Source organism: Calliphora vicina, chromosome 2, assembly GCF_958450345.1.
Source record: "Calliphora vicina chromosome 2, idCalVici1.1, whole genome shotgun sequence".
NCBI lineage: Eukaryota > Metazoa > Arthropoda > Insecta > Diptera > Calliphoridae > Calliphora > Calliphora vicina.
The window spans coordinates 105,999,593-106,018,864 of record NC_088781.1 but is presented as its reverse complement, the minus strand read 5'-3'; the positions used below and the strand labels follow the sequence as shown (position 1 = coordinate 106,018,864).

The following is a 19,272-nucleotide window of genomic DNA, read 5'->3' as shown; positions in this document are numbered from 1 at the left end:
CTAAAGTAAGAAAAAGAAAGAAAAAGCACAACCGGAATAACATTAAAGTTTTGGATAATTAATCATGTTTTTAAGGTTGTGGGGTAACAAAAGAGTGTTAGGAAAATTTGGCCATTAAATTTTGTTATAATATTTACAACCTGAAAAAAGTTTGCTTAAGTTTAAGTTGTAAATTATTTATTGACCAAAGTTTTTACTACATATTAGATATTTTTTTTATTTATTTAGTTGTTTATTTTATTAATGCGTTAAATATTTACCGTTAAAAACAGTTATTTCCGTTTATTATTACCTTATAACTGTGAGAAAAACCTTTAAGGGTTTAAATGGTCTCATAAATAATAGAAATACAATTGTTACGTAAACAAAGTTTTATTGTTTATAAAGTTTAGCAAAAGTTGTTTTTTAACTTGACACAGTTTTACACAAGTTTAGCAAAACTTTTGGAAAAAACAAAAAAAAAAATGGACAAAATAGTGACAAAGTTTAGACAAGGTATGATAAATGAAATATTGATTTGAAGTTTTGTTTAACTGAACCAGAACTGAACTAGGACTGAACTAGAACTGAACTAGAACTGAACTAGAACTGAACTAGAACTGAACTAGAACTGAACTAGAACTGAACTAGAACTGAACTAGAACTGAACTAGAACTGAACTAGAACTGAACTAGAACTGAACTAGAACTGAACTAGAACTGAACTAGAACTGAACTAGAACTGAACTAGAACTGAACTAGAACTGAACTAGAACTGAACTAGAACTGAACTAGAACTGAACTAGAACTGAACTAGAACTGAACTAGAACTGAACTAGAACTGAACTAGAACTGAACTAGAACTGAACTAGAACTGAACTAGAACTGAACTAGAACTGAACTAGAACTGAACTAGAACTGAACTAGAACTGAACTAGAACTGAACTAGAACTGAACTAGAACTGAACTAGAACTGAACTAGAACTGAACTAGAACTGAACTAGAACTGAACTAGAACTGAACTAGAACTGAACTAGAACTGAACTAGAACTGAACTAGAACTGAACTAGAACTAAACTAGCTGTGTTCACAACCAGTTTTTATTATTTTGTATCTAAACAAATTCTGTAGTTAAGGAGCTTGATTTGTCCAAGTGTTAAGAACATTTAAGCTTTTTGGAAATATTTTCGCGGTTGAACATTTCTTTAACTCAATAAAAACTCAATTTAATGACAGCATTTAAAATTTAATTTTTATATAAGCAAAGGTTATATTTCTAGCTAAAAGCCTTTTATTATTTATTATTAAACGCTTTTGCTATTAAAAAAGAAGGTTCTATGTTATGCAGCCATCATCATCATTTATTACTTTTAATTATGACTTTTTATGCCAATAAACCTTATATATAGAAATATTGCCCGAAAATATATTTTTATGATCCTTTTTTGTTCTTTGTAAAAACCAACGACAAAAGCTACTTATTTTCTATTTATAAGGATTTTGTGTTTTTTTATTTATTTTTATCTCCTTGGGAGTTTGTTTGGCATTTACTACTTACTTTTCCACAATTTATATATTCCACGGCTGTTTCACGAAATAAGAAATATACAAAATCACCCTGGGTAAAGGAGCTAACAAAATTTGGTGCTGAAAATAGAAGGAAAATAATCATGTATGAAATTTGGAATAAATGTGTTATATTTATAGAAAAGGATGACAATGTCGATGATAGTTAAAGTGAAAATAAAACATTATTTTATGGTTAAACCAATGATAAAAAGGAGAAAGTTTTCGTAATATATTAGCCATATTATAGTATTTGGCTAGAAATAAACAAAAGCAGAGATTCTCTATGGAAAAAATACTTTTTTGTTTAAATCTAATAAATTCAATTATTTTTTAAATCGTAAATCTATATTTTAAAATTCTTCATAATAATAAGTACCTACTAAATGCTCCAAATAGAGTTAGTTGCATCAAACTTTACTTAGAAGTCGCACCAAACTAAAACTAGTTTGATCAAACTCTCTCCATAGTACTCTCCACTAACATCACTTTTTCATTTAAAAAAAAGTTTATGGATTGAAATATTTGTCTAATAGCAAGCAGTTAAGAAACTCTGACTTTTAACAATTTGTTTATTTAGCAAACGTTTTGCAATCAATACAATTTCTCTAATGATTAATATAATTTATGACCATGAAAAACTACATATTTCTTGCACGACTTACAACTCCCTAAATATATCCCAGTATTCTAATCATAAATAAATATGTGTAGACCTGATACTCGTATTTATCTAATTATAACTAATAATTTTGATTTATTTGATGGTTGGTTAACCAACTAACAAATAAAACTAATAAATATATAAAACACAATTTTGTGGTCATTTTCTATTACTCTCATGTTTTTCTGGTCTTTTAGCAACTATTTATTGCCATTTGATTAGAAATTTATGTGTGTTGGAATAAAAATTTATTAAATTTATGATAAACATTTATGTTTGCAATTAGTATAACAATGTACTTAATTCATTAATAAATAATAGTGTAACAAAATCAACAAATTTGTGAATTTACAGGGTGGAACTAAAACAGAATTAGAACAGAATTAGAACAGAACTAGAACAGAACTAGAACAGAACTAGAACAGAACTAGAACAGAACTAGAACAGAACTAGAACAGAACTAGAACAGAACTAGAACAGAACTAGAACAGAACTAGAACAGAACTAGAACAGAACTAGAACAGAACTAGAACAGAACTAGAACAGAACTAGAACAGAACTAGAACAGAACTAGAACAGAACTAGAACAGAACTAGAACAGAACTAGAACAGAACTAGAACAGAACTAGAACAGAACTAGAACAGAACTAGAACAGAACTAGAACAGAACTAGAACAGAACTAGAACAGAACTAGAACAGAACTAGAACAGAACTAGAACAGAACTAGAACAGAACTAGAACAGAACTAGAACAGAACTAGAACAGAACTAGAACAGAACTAGAACAGAACTAGAACAGAACTAGAACAGAACTAGAACAGAACTAGAACAGAACTAGAACAGAACTAGAACAGAACTAGAACAGAACTAGAACAGAACTAGAACAGAACTAGAACAGAACTAGAACAGAACTAGAACAGAACTAGAACAGAACTAGAACAGAACTAGAACAGAACTAGAACAGAACTAGAACAGAACTAGAACAGAACTAGAACAGAACTAGAACAGAACTAGAACAGAACTAGAACAGAACTAGAACAGAACTAGAACAGAACTAGAACAGAACTAGAACAGAACTAGAACAGAACTAGAACAGAACTAGAACAGAACTAGAACAGAACTAGAACAGAACTAGAACAGAACTAGAACAGAACTAGAACAGAACTAGAACAGAACTAGAACAGAACTAGAACAGAACTAGAACAGAACTAGAACAGAACTAGAACAGAACTAGAACAGAACTAGAACAGAACTAGAACAGAACTAGAACAGAACTAGAACAGAACTAGAACAGAACTAGAACAGAACTAGAACAGAACTAGAACAGAACTAGAACAGAACTAGAACAGAACTAGAACAGAACTAGAACAGAACTAGAACAGAACTAGAACAGAACTAGAACAGAACTAGAACAGAACTAGAACAGAACTAGAACAGAACTAGAACAGAACTAGAACAGAACTAGAACAGAACTAGAACAGAACTAGAACAGAACTAGAACAGAACTAGAACAGAACTAGAACAGAACTAGAACAGAACTAGAACAGAACTAGAACAGAACTAGAACAGAACTAGAACAGAACTAGAACAGAACTAGAACAGAACTAGAACAGAACTAGAACAGAACTAGAACAGAACTAGAACAGAACTAGAACAGAACTAGAACAGAACTAGAACAGAACTAGAACAGAACTAGAACAGAACTAGAACAGAACTAGAACAGAACTAGAACAGAACTAGAACAGAACTAGAACAGAACTAGAACAGAACTAGAACAGAACTAGAACAGAACTAGAACAGAACTAGAACAGAACTAGAACAGAACTAGAACAGAACTAGAACAGAACTAGAACAGAACTAGAACAGAACTAGAACAGAACTAGAACAGAACTAGAACAGAACTAGAACAGAACTAGAACAGAACTAGAACAGAACTAGAACAGAACTAGAACAGAACTAGAACAGAACTAGAACAGAACTAGAACAGAACTAGAACAGAACTAGAACAGAACTAGAACAGAACTAGAACAGAACTAGAACAGAACAGAACTAGAACAGAACTAGAACAGAACTAGAACAGAACTAGAACAGAACTAGAACAGAACTAGAACAGAACTAGAACAGAACTAGAACAGAACTAGAACAGAACTAGAACAGAACTAGAACAGAACTAGAACAGAACTAGAACAGAACTAGAACAGAACTAGAACAGAACTAGAACAGAACTAGAACAGAACTAGAACAGAACTAGAACAGAACTAGAACAGAACTAGAACAGAACTAGAACAGAACTAGAACAGAACTAGAACAGAACTAGAACAGAACTAGAACAGAACTAGAACAGAACTAGAACAGAACTAGAACAGAACTAGAACAGAACTAGAACAGAACTAGAACAGAACTAGAACAGAACTAGAACAGAACTAGAACAGAACTAGAACAGAACTAGAACAGAACTAGAACAGAACTAGAACAGAACTAGAACAGAACTAGAACAGAACTAGAACAGAACTAGAACAGAACTAGAACAGAACTAGAACAGAACTAGAACAGAACTAGAACAGAACTAGAACAGAACTAGAACAGAACTAGAACAGAACTAGAACAGAACTAGAACAGAACTAGAACAGAACTAGAACAGAACTAGAACAGAACTAGAACAGAACTAGAACAGAACTAGAACAGAACTAGAACAGAACTAGAACAGAACTAGAACAGAACTAGAACAGAACTAGAACAGAACTAGAACAGAACTAGAACAGAACTAGAACAGAACTAGAACAGAACTAGAACAGAACTAGAACAGAACTAGAACAGAACTAGAACAGAACTAGAACAGAACTAGAACAGAACTAGAACAGAACTAGAACAGAACTAGAACAGAACTAGAACAGAACTAGAACAGAACTAGAACAGAACTAGAACAGAACTAGAACAGAACTAGAACAGAACTAGAACAGAACTAGAACAGAACAGAACTAGAACAGAACTAGAACAGAACTAGAACAGAACTAGAACAGAACTAGAACAGAACTAGAACAGAACTAGAACAGAACTAGAACAGAACTAGAACAGAACTAGAACAGAACTAGAACAGAACTAGAACAGAACTAGAACAGAACTAGAACAGAACTAGAACAGAACTAGAACAGAACTAGAACAGAACTAGAACAGAACTAGAACAGAACTAGAACAGAACTAGAACAGAACTAGAACAGAACTAGAACAGAACTAGAACAGAACTAGAACAGAACTAGAACAGAACTAGAACAGAACTAGAACAGAACTAGAACAGAACTAGAACAGAACTAGAACAGAACTAGAACAGAACTAGAACAGAACTAGAACAGAACTAGAACAGAACTAGAACAGAACTAGAACAGAACTAGAACAGAACGAGGACAGTAGGAAATTTAATTAAAAAATTGCCTCGCTTTGTATTTCCTCTATAATTAAATATAAATAGTTATTCCTACAAAACAATTTATTTAAAATAAAGCACTATTCTAAAGTTAAAACCACTTCCGGCTAATACTTTCAAACTAAATCTATTCACGTCAAACTACTTTAAGCCTCTTCTGTCAGATTCTCATCATTCTCTTTAAATATTGATTTAAAAACAAAAAAAGTAAACAGTTTTTATTTATAACAAAAACTGTTTATTTACCAATATAAATTTCTCAAGAAAACTGCTTTCTATAAATAAAAAAATAGAAATACATTTTATACTAAATCCATCATTGTCATCAAAATCATGATTGTGAAAATCTTTACAATCTCTAGTAAAGAACACTAGTACACACTTTAACACTTTATGTGTGTTTTCTATCAATGTCAAAAAAGTTTTAAATTTCAAAATTGCAAATAACAAAATAATAATATAACAAACAAACAAGTAAATAAATAAATATGTTTTCTATAAAGGAAAATAAACACAAAATGACTTGTCTGACTAGCTGGCTGGCAAAATGACGGTTAGACAAAGTGTAAAGGCAGGCAGACAGAAAGATATACTTAGTTTTATGCCACTTTTAAAATTGACAGCAGTTTGAAATACGGGTAAGAGGAAATATTTCATACTACAAGTACTAAAAGGAATAAAAACAGACTGGCTTTAGCAAAAAGAAATATTAAACTTGTGGGAAAAAACGTTGGGTAAAAAACTCAATATATTTATGGCAACTAAATAAGTATTTATAATACAAACGTTGCCTATTTGGTTATGGCTGTTTAAACTGATAATAAAGTAGGAAATATTTTGTTTTATTTTGATTATTATAAATGTAAAGCTCTTAATAATGTTGTTATTGTTTATGTACAATGTCAAAAAGACAAATAAATTAAAATTTTTTTGTTCAGTTATAAATGACACTGAAAGAATGGGGTAAAAGAAAGACACTGCAAGAAATCAGGGAATGAATACAAATTTAAAGAAAACAATTATATTTTTAGGATTTCCTTTTTAATGGAACTTGTTTTCATCCATTTGGATTAGACTAAAATCCAAAATAACATTACTAAAGTGCTTCTGGGTAATGCAGCTGGTAAGTAGTAGTCACTGAAAGGCCTGATAATTTCCAATGTTTCTCCACAGTGTGCTGAATTTCTATCCATTTCATATCAAACAACAATTTTGCTTTTTTATTAAATTTGACAGCCAGTTTAGAGGGAACAGAGCTAGCAGTAGTCTGAGAATTGCACAAATAATAACAAAAGCAGATGAAAAATATACAAAATTATATACAGAAATTTATACATATTTGTGATAAATAATGAAGGAATATTATATTGAGTGAATGAGCCAAAGAATGATATTCATATTTTTGCAATCCATATAAATAAATATGTAACAAACAAACAAAAAGAAACTCAAATAAATAAAGTATTTATGTGGGAGGGAGGGAGGTATGCACAGGATACACACAAATTTATTGTTAAATTTTTAATAATCATAATAAATAATGAAATAATATGTTTAACAAAATATGGAGGAATGAAAAAAAAAACAAACAGAAACAAATTGAATACACCCAAATGTAAAGAAAGAATAAAGTGAAATAGTAACCCAGTAAAATGTTGTAACAGCCAGTAAGGGGTTAAAAGTTGTATTTACGCATTTCTACACATTATTTTAACAATGTAGAGAGACCCAGCTCTTTTAGAAAACTGTCCGGAACTAGTGATTTAACGTATTATTTAGGGTTACAACTAGTTACATAACTAGCTACGGGACTAGTTGTTTTAATACTTGCAAAGCAGGGATTCAATTGACCATCCCTGCTAAGTAGTCAAATCATTGGATTCGAAACTAAACTGTATGAGAATTATATCAACACAATTTGCATAAAAGCAGCACGAAATAAATGTTCTAAGTGACTACACTTCAGATTACTTAGAAACACTTAAGGGATAATTGACTTCATGCTAGATTACCTGGGATGTATAAAGTATCCAATTGAAGCCAAGGATCGACCAAGTCAGCCAAAAAAGTTTGAAGACCAATAATTGGTCTGTAAAGAGCTTGAAAAAGCATTAGGAGCTACCCCATCAGCAATATCAAAACGTTTGCGAGTAGCAAAAGCAGGAAAATTGGGTACCATACGAATTGAAGCCAAGAGATCTTGAAAGACGATTTTGCATGTTCGAAATGATGATTCAACGCTATAAAATAAATGAGGTTTTGCACCGAATTGCTATAACCCGAATGTAAATTTACACTCAAAGTTCACGCTTATAAGCTCATACAATTTTCTGAAAATAAGCGAATTCACTTAATTGTGAATAAATTCGAAAATAATCCATCGATTTTTATGGTCGATATCTCATTTCGTTCCTATTAGATGTGGATTTGCGATAAAGCAATAACTCTAAACAATTTCTGGCGTTTTCGATTTTTCATGATTTTTTAAAAACAAAAAAATTTGCTTTTTTCACGGAAAACAAATATTTTTTTGCTTCAATTTGTTATTATAACTCCGAAACTACTGAGCCGATTAAAATGCAATATATATGTGAAAATTTGTACATAGCATGGGGAAAATGTTTTCAAAATTCAATCAATCGAAAGAAGAACATTAATTATTCAATTTTATGTATATCAAACAAAAAAGTCAAATTTTGTGAAAATGAGCGAATTCACTTAATTGTGAATAAATTTGAAAAGAATCAATGGATTTTTATGATCCATATATCATATTGTTCCTATTACATGTGGCTTTGCGATAGAGCAATAAACCTCAACAATTTCTGGCGTTTTCGATTTTTCATGATTTTTTTAAAATAATAAAATTTGCTTTTTTCACGGAAAACAAATAATTTTTGCTTTAATTTGTTATTATAACTCCGAAACTAGTGAGCCGATTAGAAAGCAATATATATATGATTTGCTATACATTTGTATATAGCATAGGGAAAATGTTTTCAAAATTCAATCATTCAAAAGAAGAACATTAAGTACTCAATTTTAGGTATATCAAACAAAAAACTAAAATTTTGTGAAAATGAGCGAATTTACTTAATTGTGAATAAATTTGAAAAGAATTCATAGATTTTTATGATCGATATTTAATTTTGTTCCTATTAAATGTGGCTTTGCGATGAAGCAATAAATCGACACAATTTTAGCCGTTTTGGATTTTTCATGATTTTTTTAAAACAAAAAGATTAGCTTTTTCACGGAAAACAAATATTTTTTGCTTCAATTTGTTATTATAACTCCGAAACTAGTGAGCCGATTGAAACGCAATATATGTACGAAAATTTGAACATAGCATGGGGAAAATCTTTTCATTTTAGGAATATAAAACAAAAAATTAAAATTTTGTGAAAATGAGCGAATTCACTTAATTGTGAATAAATTCGAAAAGAATCAATGGATTTTTATCATCGATATTTCATTTTGTTCCTATTACATGTGGCTTTGCGATGAAGCAATAAACCATTTACCATTTCTGCCGTTTTCGATTTTTCATGATTTAAAAAAAAAAAAATTTGTTATTTTCAGGTAAAAATATATTTTTTGCTTCAATTTGTTATTATAACTCCGAAACTACTGATCCGATTGAAACGTAATTTATAAACGGATTAAAGGCTATGTAAATCTAAACTTTTCTAAGTTAATTTTAATAATATCGAACTAACTCTTTTTGAGTTATCATAAATTATGTGGAGAAACATCTAAAAAAAATAATTTTAAAAAAACTGCTCCATACAATTTAAAATTTGGACCATATTTGTACTACTGGAACCAAAATACATCAAAATTGGTAGTAGTTTAAAAAGCCTCTAAAATTTGTTCGATTTTGTTCTTCTGTGTTATCCGGACTGATTTCGTACTTCGTTAAATTTATAGCGAACTGTACGTCGAAAATCAACTACATACCAACTAAAATTATTCTTAACCAAATGAGAATTACACTGATTTTTTGTAATTACACGTTACCACGTTGCCTGTGTGCATTTAAATCACTGAATAGTATAGAATATGACTAATTTATTTATGCTGTTGTCCCATATACTACTGTTTTTAAGCTAGCTATTTATCCGGTTCTAAGTAATGCAGACGGTATACAGAACTCATTAAAAGTAAGTTAATGAGTAATGTTATATCATTACCAAGTTTTTGCTGGGTTATATTATAAGGATTTAAAGCATATACTACAATAAATGTGTGCAAAAACACACATTTGTATATTTTTATTGCTACAATAACCGGCAACAAAATATTGTTTAAACAAAATATGTGAAAATCGTATTGTGTATGTAAAAAAAAGGATACCACTTACCATTAAGACTTAAGCTATCATATTGCTCTGTTTGTAATGGTTCTCTATAGATAATCGGATCACTGCCACTGAAATCAGCCACTGTGCCCGAATACAATTCATTATCTGCAATGTAAAGAGAGAAAAAATTGCTGGTTAGTTAAGTGTAAAGATAAAAAAAATTATTATTATTAAATGTGTATATTGTATAAGAAAAAAACAAACAAACAACAATTTGTTATCCTTGCTGAAAATGAATGAAAAAAATAAAGCAGAAGGGATAATTTTGAACGTTCAAAAATATTTGAAAAAAAAAACAAAAACCTTGTATTATGTATTTTGCTTTAACAAATATAGAAAAAAACGTGTAATAAGTCTTAAATAAATAAATTTTTTTGAAAAAAATATTTTAAATAGGGATTATATTTCTTAAAAGCCATCAATATTTTATAAAATAAATGAGGGAAAATCTTGTTAAGAGAAATACACTAAAAGAATTTTAAAAAATTCATAAATTTCAAAATTTCAAACTCAAATACAGAATAATTTATTTTATAGACCCCAACATACTATAGGCATTACCTAGAAGTAGTTTAGTAACATTTAGAAAAACAAATAGATGTAAACATTTTCGATTTATATAAAATATGAGAGATTTTGAGGACTACTTTGGTATCAATGTTTAAACTAGAGTCCAAAACCAACTCTTTTTGGGAAGCTTCAGCAAACACAGATTAACCCTAAAAACCATAGGCATTACATGGTAGTAGTTTAGTAATGACTATAATCTATTCGATTCTCAACTCTTTGAAATTCAAAGCCCTCAAATACACAGAAGAACAATTGAAAAATAATCAATATAATTCTCATTCTGTTAAGAATATTTTATACATAAGTAGATATATTCGTCAAAGCCCGATCAGCAGTTTACCGAAGAACAAGAATTTGAAAAATTCAAAAATTTCAAAATTTGCGTGAGAATTTAAAACAAAATATCTTTAAATAGATGTCAAAACTGATCGCAATTACAGACTAATTTACTTTATACAGACCCCTACATACTATAGGCATTACTTAGAAGCAGTTTAGTAAAGGCATTGATCTATTAAAACCCTCAAATACACAGAAGAACAATTGAAAAATCAATAAATGGGGTTTATGACCTAAAAATGCGGGAGTTTTTAAATGTTTAGCTTTTATTTTGAAACATTTGTACAATATAAACTTATTTAAAGTATTGCCCATTGTTACCTATAACCTTTTCCCATCTTTCTGCCAACATATGGATTCTGAGCCGAATAGAACTGCTCATCTTTTGAATCCAAGAACGAATCAAGCCAATATCGGATACTCTATTCCAAAGTGAAACGTATGCCAGAGAGAGAGCGTTCTGCATCGATCGAAACAAATAGTAGTCAAGCGGGGCACGGTGAACTATAAAGTGAGTTAGGCAAAACTTCCCAACCACTTCATTCTAAATAATTTTTTACAGGTATTACAACGTGTATCCGAATGTTGTCATGATGGAATATTACGGTTTTTTTCGGGCAATGCTCGCTTCAAACGAATCAGTTGCGTTCGGTATAGGTTCCCTGTGATGGTCTGATGAGATTTCAGCATCTCATAACAGATAGGACCCTTTGCTCCCACCAAATAGAGAGCATTACCTTTTGCGCCATGAATATTTGCCATTGGTGTCGATTCGTCAGGTTGCCGAGCTTCACAAACGATTTCTAATGCTTCGGATTGTCGTAATGATACGGTGGAAAGATGATTTTCTTTTATAGAGTTGAAGCAGCATTTCAGACATATAAAATCAAGGTCTCTCGGCTTCAATTGTATGGTAACCAATTTCCCTGCTTTTGGATGAATCCTGCTGCTCGCAAACGTTTTCAAATTGCTGATTGAGTAGCTCCCAATGATTTTGCAAGCTCTTTTTGGGTTTGCCAACAATCTCGATGGAGTAATTCCTCCAATTCTTGGTCTTCAAACTTTTTTGGCTGATCTGGGCGATGTTTGTCTTCCATATCAAAATCACCACTTCTGAACCACACAAACCATCTCTCGCACAATGAAACCTATAGAAAATATTCACCATAAGCTTTGGAGAGGAACCGGTGTGCTACAAAATTCGACATTTTTGAAGCAAAAAAAAATCGTAAATAAGTGAGAATAAATTACAGATATGTACGCTTCAAAATAACATACGCATTTTTTTAGTTATACACCATATAATATATTCTAAAACAAAAAAGAAGACCTGTAGAAGGAAATTTTTTGAGGAATGGGGGAGATTTAACGAAAAGCTTATAACAATACTAATATTTAAAAAGCTTTTGTAGGAAAAATTATTAAAACGTCTTACATTAATGCCTATAGAAGAATTTATTAAAAGAAAAATTATATTAAAAGGTTTTGTAAAGGAAATGACTTTAAATGAAGGGCTTAGTTTTAAAGCTTTTTAAATATTATTAAGCTTTCGACTATTTTAGAGCTTTTGAATCCAAGTTTGACTAGCTGTTTCAAATTTCATATATTGAAAACTTCAATTAATTAAAAGCTTTTAAAACCATATCTGGATTCAAAATTTTGATGGATCTATTTTAAAAAATTAAATTAAGAAGCTTTAGAAAAGCTTTAAACAAAATGAAATGATCGGTTTAGATTTAAAGCATAAAGGTTTCAAGCTTTTACAACTTTAATAAACATTCAGTTAGTCTCTTAATATAAATAAGCATAAGATATTCAAATTCAAGGTTCCTTGTGGTTTTTCTCTGTGTATTTAATATCATCAATTGCACCACCTTCTTCCCCCTCCTTTAAATAATATTATTACAATGTTTTTTTTTTGTTTTGTTCATTCTTACAACTTCATCCATTTTAAACAACACTTTTCATCAATAAAATTTTCGCTTAATACCAGTAAATACACTGGCATAACTCAAACAATAAAATCTAAAAAAAGTTTTCATAGTATATCTCAGTTTAAAAATATATAAAAACGACTTGAAATGAAAAGCGAATTAAAAATAGCATTCAAAATAACATGAGAAAACTAAAAAAAAAAAAAAATAACAAATAAAGAATACTAGAAAAATAGCACACAAAATAGATTTATTTCAATACATTCATTCCAAGAAAATCAATAACACAATAGTTACAAAATGTATATCGGGGGAGCAAAAAAAAAGAAATTCATTTTCAAAATAAATTGTATTTGTCAGCTGAAATGAGCAGAGCTGAATACGATGAGTTTCTAGTTAAGATTTGCTTTAAATTTAATGAAAATGTAGAAGATTTAAAGGATTTTTTTTGTTTCAGTTTTATGAGAAAAGAAAATGTAATTGTGGGGAATAATTGATTGAAATTGACACTAGAAGGTTATAAGAAAAAGAACATGGTAAACACAAAAACAAAATGTTATTAATTGGTTAATTGTATAGAAATGACAATTTCAGGAAATAGATTTAAAGAAAAAAAAAAGAAACTTATTTCAAGGTTGAGTTCATTTGGAAATATAGGATGTTTCAAAGAGAAAATAGTAGATTTAATTTTAAACAGCCCTAAAGTAGGCTTTAGAATTGACATGAATACTTAGCAAAAGCATATGCAATATTCATATGTTTATGGTTTTAATAAAACGCCCTAATGTATGCTTTATATTTGTTTTAAATCCTAATAATATGTTATTATTTGTTTTTATTTAATAATTCTAGAATTTTTTAATATTTTTTTGAGAAAATAATTTAAATTATGTTTTTAATTTAATGTATTTCAATAAAATTTTATTTTGTTTTCTTAGTTTTTATTTCCATATTCTAGACATTAAAAGGATTTTAACAATTCATGAATGTGCAATAAGTTATTTTATTTTAGTTTTAGGTTTTTCTTTCTTAGTTTTTAGGAAAAGAAATTTTATTTATTTTTCATTTTGAAATTTAATTGTGGTATACAAATAAATTATTTCCAGCTTTAGACTATTTGAAATAGATAAAAGTGTATTTTTTTTGGCAAAGAAAAGTAGTAAAAAAAGAAGAAAAACTATTGGCATTAGTTAAGAGTTTGAGATTGAACTAAAATAAGGGTGATACCAAGAATTTCATTATTTAAAATTTGAAATATTAAAATAACTTAATAAAAAATATAACATTACTGAGTAATACAGACAACCTAACCTTACAGGTTCACATAGTTTGCAATTATAAATTTATAAACATATTGCAACAACTAGCATAATGTATTAATAATATTGAAAATGATTTTGCATAAAAATATTAAAATTTGTTCTAGGTCTCTATATATTTTAATTCATAACTTTGTTTCTACTTAGGCGATGCAGCTGATTTTTAATACCAAACTGTTTAGGACAATGATAAAAATGCTAAAAGAATTTCATTCGTTTCGGTTTTGTATTTTTGAACTTAGAGAGTTTTACACTAACATGCTGATGGTCATAGGCTAACTAGACTTAGGATTATTTACAAACATTAATCTCGTACACATATTCCAGCAGCAACGAGCTAAGTTTCAATATTAATACTGAAAATAGTTTTATGTAGAAATTTGCTCGAGGTTGTCTTACATTTTTATTCATAACTTTGTTTTAATTTAAGAGATTGTGCTGATTTTCAATACCACACTTTCTAGGATAATGACAAATATTTTTGAAGAATTGCTTTAACTTTGGTTTTATATTTCGGACCCGAGAGTGATTTACACTAACATACAGAGGGACATAGCTAAGTCCAGTTTATTTATAAACATTAAACTCATACACATATTGCAGCAACAAAAAGCAAAGCTTCAATATTAATGTTGCAAATGAATTGCGTAGGAATATTGTTCGAAGTTGTCTTACTTTTTTATTCATAACTTTGTTTTAGTTTAAGAGATTCAGCTGATTTACAATACCACACTTTCTAGGGTAATGAAAAACATTTTAGAAGAATTTCATTAATTTTGGTTTTATATTTCGGACACGAGAGTGTTTTACACTAACATACTGAGGGGAGCAGCCTAACTAGACTCAGGCTTATTTATAAACATTAAATTCATACACATATTGCAGCAACAACAGCTAAGTTTCAATATAAATGCGGAAAATAATTTTGTTCGAGGTTGTCTTACATTTCTATTCACAACTTTGTTTTAATTTAAGATGTTGAGCTGATTTTCAATAGTAAACTTCCTAGGATAATGACATATATTTTAAAAGAATTTCATTAATTTCGGTTTGGTATTTCGGACCCCAGAGTGTTTTACACTAACACTGAGTGACATAGTTTCGTCTAGTTAGACTTGTTTATAAACATTAAACTTGTACACATATTGCAGCAACAACAAGCTAAGTTTCAAAATTAATGCTGAAAATAGTTTTATGTAGAAATTTGTTGTCTTACATTTTTAATCATAACCTTATTTCAATTTAAGAGATTATGCAGATTTTCAATAACAAACTTCCTAGGATAATGGAAAATATTTTAAAGGAATTCCATTAATTTCGGGTGAGTATTTCGGGCCCGAGAGTGTTTTACACTAACAGTCTGAGTGACATAGCTTAGTCCAGTTAAGCTTGTTTATAAACATTAATCTCGTACACATATTGCAGCAACAACAAGCTTAGTTTCAATATTAATGCAGAAAACTGTTTTATGTAGAAATTTTGTGCGAGGATGCCTTACATTTTTATTCATAACTATATTTCTATTCAAGAGACTCTGCTGATTTTCAATAACAAACTTCCTAGGATAATGACAAACATTTTAAAAAAAATTCATTAATTTCGGGTGGGTATTTTGGAACCGCGAGTGTTTTACACTAACATACAGAGGGGCAAAGCAAAGTGCATTACTTAGAAGTAGTGTAGTAATATTAGCTTTGTAATCAAATATATAAGAACTTAGTTATCAATTAAACTTGAAAAAAATGGTTTCATCAATTGATAAATAATGTTCAGCTTAAGAAGATATAAAAATTATTGAAATTCTTTTCTTAATTTCGCTACTGAATATAAACAATGTTAGATATACAAATACAACTACATAGAAGATTATATCTGTCTTTATACAAAATGCTAAATATCTAAATTCCCCAAAAGACCTTCAATAAGTTACTCTCCTTCAAACACATACATATATTTATCAAATGAATAAAACCCAATAAAATAGCAACTATGTAGAAAAGAAGCCTATAGAAATGTAGCAAGAAAAAAATATGTATATTCAAGATAAATATGTATTTTAAGTCTGAATAGTACTTATGGGTAAAAATAAGAAGCCTAACAAAATAATACCAAAATAAAAACTTTCACAAAGCAAGATAGCACTCACATCGTTACATTATACAAATATAAACCCTGTAGTTTTAAAGATTAATAGTTTGTTTTTCTAAAGTAAAGTTAAGCAGATAATGTGAAATAGTTCCTTTTTGCATTACCTTTCAGCAAGAAAATCGCTAGTACCGTATCTGCATTGAGTGCTAGATAATGAAATCAAATAGAAAATCAATCGGAAACAGATACATTTACAGCTGGGTTGTTATTTGAAACGTGTTTCAAATTCGCCATTTAAGCCTTGCAAGTAGGTTGCTGGGTAACCAGTGATATATTTTTTTCCAGCTAAACTGTTTCCTAGAACAGCAGGGTACTTGCCCACATACAACAAACTCATTGAGTAAATTATGGTTACAATGTATTAACAATTTGTAACATCTATATATTCTTAGAAAAATATGCAAACATACAAATATATCCTACATAGATGAACAAAAGTTATAGGAAAAAAAAGAAATAATTGTAATACATGTACAAAAATTCTTTGTAAATTCAAACACACACACAGTTATATATTTATAGGATTACATGTATATATGTATATTCACATGAATTTGTTTATTATAGAAAATCAATTCTATTCAATTCTTCTATTTTCCCCCAAATTTTTGTTACAAAGTTTTCTATTGGTTTTTTTGGAATTCTTGGTAAATGATATGTACTTGTAGTATCTATTTTAGGTATATGTGTATGTAAATTGCAGTATTAGAAAGAGAAGACAAAACTATTGTGCTCATATCCCGCTAGAGCTTTATGAGGTAATGTGAGCTTTTTTTTGACAAAATTTCTTACAACTGACTGGTGACAAGTGTGACCCAAATTCATCTATAGGGGAGATTAATAGAGTCTTTATTTTATTTTTTGAAATAAATTTTAAGTATAAATGAAGGAAATAAAGGATAAATTTTAATTAACATAATTTTTATAGACGTTTTTACACAAAAAAATCATTTTCTATTAGTTTTAAATAAAAAGTAGTATTTTTACTACTATTTTTATTTATTTCAAAATGGTTTTAAAAGTGTTATTAAAATATAATTAATTTTATTTTAAATTTTAAAATCAAAAAATTAAATTTTTTAAAAAAGTAGTATTTTAGTACTTTTTTTAATTTTTGAAAAAAGCTTTTTTTGTATTTAATCTTAATTTATATAATTTCAAAAAGATCAGTTTTTGAAAAAATGGTTTCCCATTCGCTTTTAAGAAAGAGTAGTATTTTTACTACTATTTTTGTTTAACCCAAATAGGATTTAAAAGTATTAACAACATATTAATAATTAATATATTAATATTTTTTTAAATTTCTAACATCAAAACTCAAATTATTTAAAAGTAGTATTTTAGTACTTTTTTTAATTTGTAAAAAATCGTAAGGGAAAAGCTAGTTTAGTATTAGATTTTAATTCGCATTATTTTCAAATATGTTTTTTCCATTTTCAAAAAAGTAGTATTTTAGTACTTTTTTAATTTTTGAAAACAATTGTGAAAAATGCTAATTTAATATTGAAATTTAATATATACATTTTTTGAAAAATTGCTTTATGATAAAAATAAGAAAGAGTAGTATTTTTACTACTATTTTTATTTAACCCAAAATGGGTTTTAAACTATTAACATTAATATTTATTAATATTTTTAACATCAAAAATCAAATTATTAAAAAGTAGTATTTGAGGACTTTTTTAATTCGTACAAATTTTGCAAGATGTTTTCTGCAAAAAAGTGGGTTTGAATTAAATTTAAAAGTAGTATTTTTAATACTATTTTTAAATATTCAAAAATTGGTTTAACAAAATACTAGCATTAAAAATTTTCATTTATTGGAGTATTTTTTTTTTTAATTTGTGAAAAAACGAAAAACATATTTTAAAAATCTAATTTAATATTAAATTTTAATTTAGAAAAATTTCCAACATATTTTTTATTCACTTTTAAAGAAAATTTATAAAATATATAACTTTTCTTACCCCTTTTGCTACCATTTTTATTTACTCAAAAATTGGTTTAAAAGTGTTTTTAAACTTTATTTAAGTTTATTTTAAATTTTAACATCAAAAAATTAAATTTCTAAAAAAGTAGTATTTTAGTACTTTTTTAATTTGTCAAAAAAAAAATATTGAAAAATGTTAATTTGGTATTAAATCTTAATTTAATACTAAATTTATATATTTTGCTTCAAATTTCCCTTTGTTTTCCATTCTTATTTAAAAAGAGTAGTATTTCTACTACTATTTTTATTTGTTCCATAATTGTTGATACAAATTTTATATCAATTGGTTAAGTACCCTAAATAATGAAACAAAAAAACTCTTTATTCACTACGTTTCCGAAGAAATCTAAGATACATCAAATTGGTCCTTCGTTATTTCTTTTTTTTCTACATTTAACCACAAACAAGCGTTTGTTTAAAAAATGGTCCTTCGAACCGAATTTTAAATATAAATTAACTTTATTAAAACAATTTAAATTAAAACATTTTGAATTCAAACAAAAGAAAATATAAAACATAACATCGCAACTTTTCGTTTGCTATATTAAACCACGACCAGACACTTTTAATCCTACTTTCATGTTAAATTCATACAAAATTTTATTTTAATTAAACAAAATTCTTAAACTATACTGTTAATCCTCTAAAGAGTTTTGTATTTAAAAAGAAATCTTGTATATTTTACTTGTTTTCAAAAAAGAAACCAAAAACTTTTCTTATTAAAATTTAGCCAGTGTATTTTGTTGTGTGTGCCTAAGAAGACACTCGACTCGGTTCACATACAGCCCACATAAAACTCTCTAAAGGAAACGACCTTCAAAATTTTGAAATAAAACATCAACATTGAAAGAATGTAATAAATACAACAGGCAGTGTAACATTTTACAAATTAGTTTGTCCAAGGCTACAAATCCCCAATGAGATGTTTTTTTTTACATAAAAGAACAAATAGAAAAAAGCCAGCAAGCATTTTGTATTTG

The 19,272-nt window shown here is 28.3% G+C and overlaps 1 protein-coding gene across 1 annotated transcript in view; it reads right to left on the bottom strand.

Moving 5' to 3' along the window:
- The window catches only part of Sema1a (semaphorin 1a), a 751,515-nt gene that overhangs the window by 72,805 nt on the left and 659,438 nt on the right, over positions 1-19,272 (bottom strand). Inside the window, 2 exon segments of the mRNA XM_065501135.1 lie at positions 1,537-1,625; positions 9,993-10,097. Of these exon segments, the coding sequence (XP_065357207.1) occupies positions 1,537-1,625; positions 9,993-10,097 (194 nt within the window).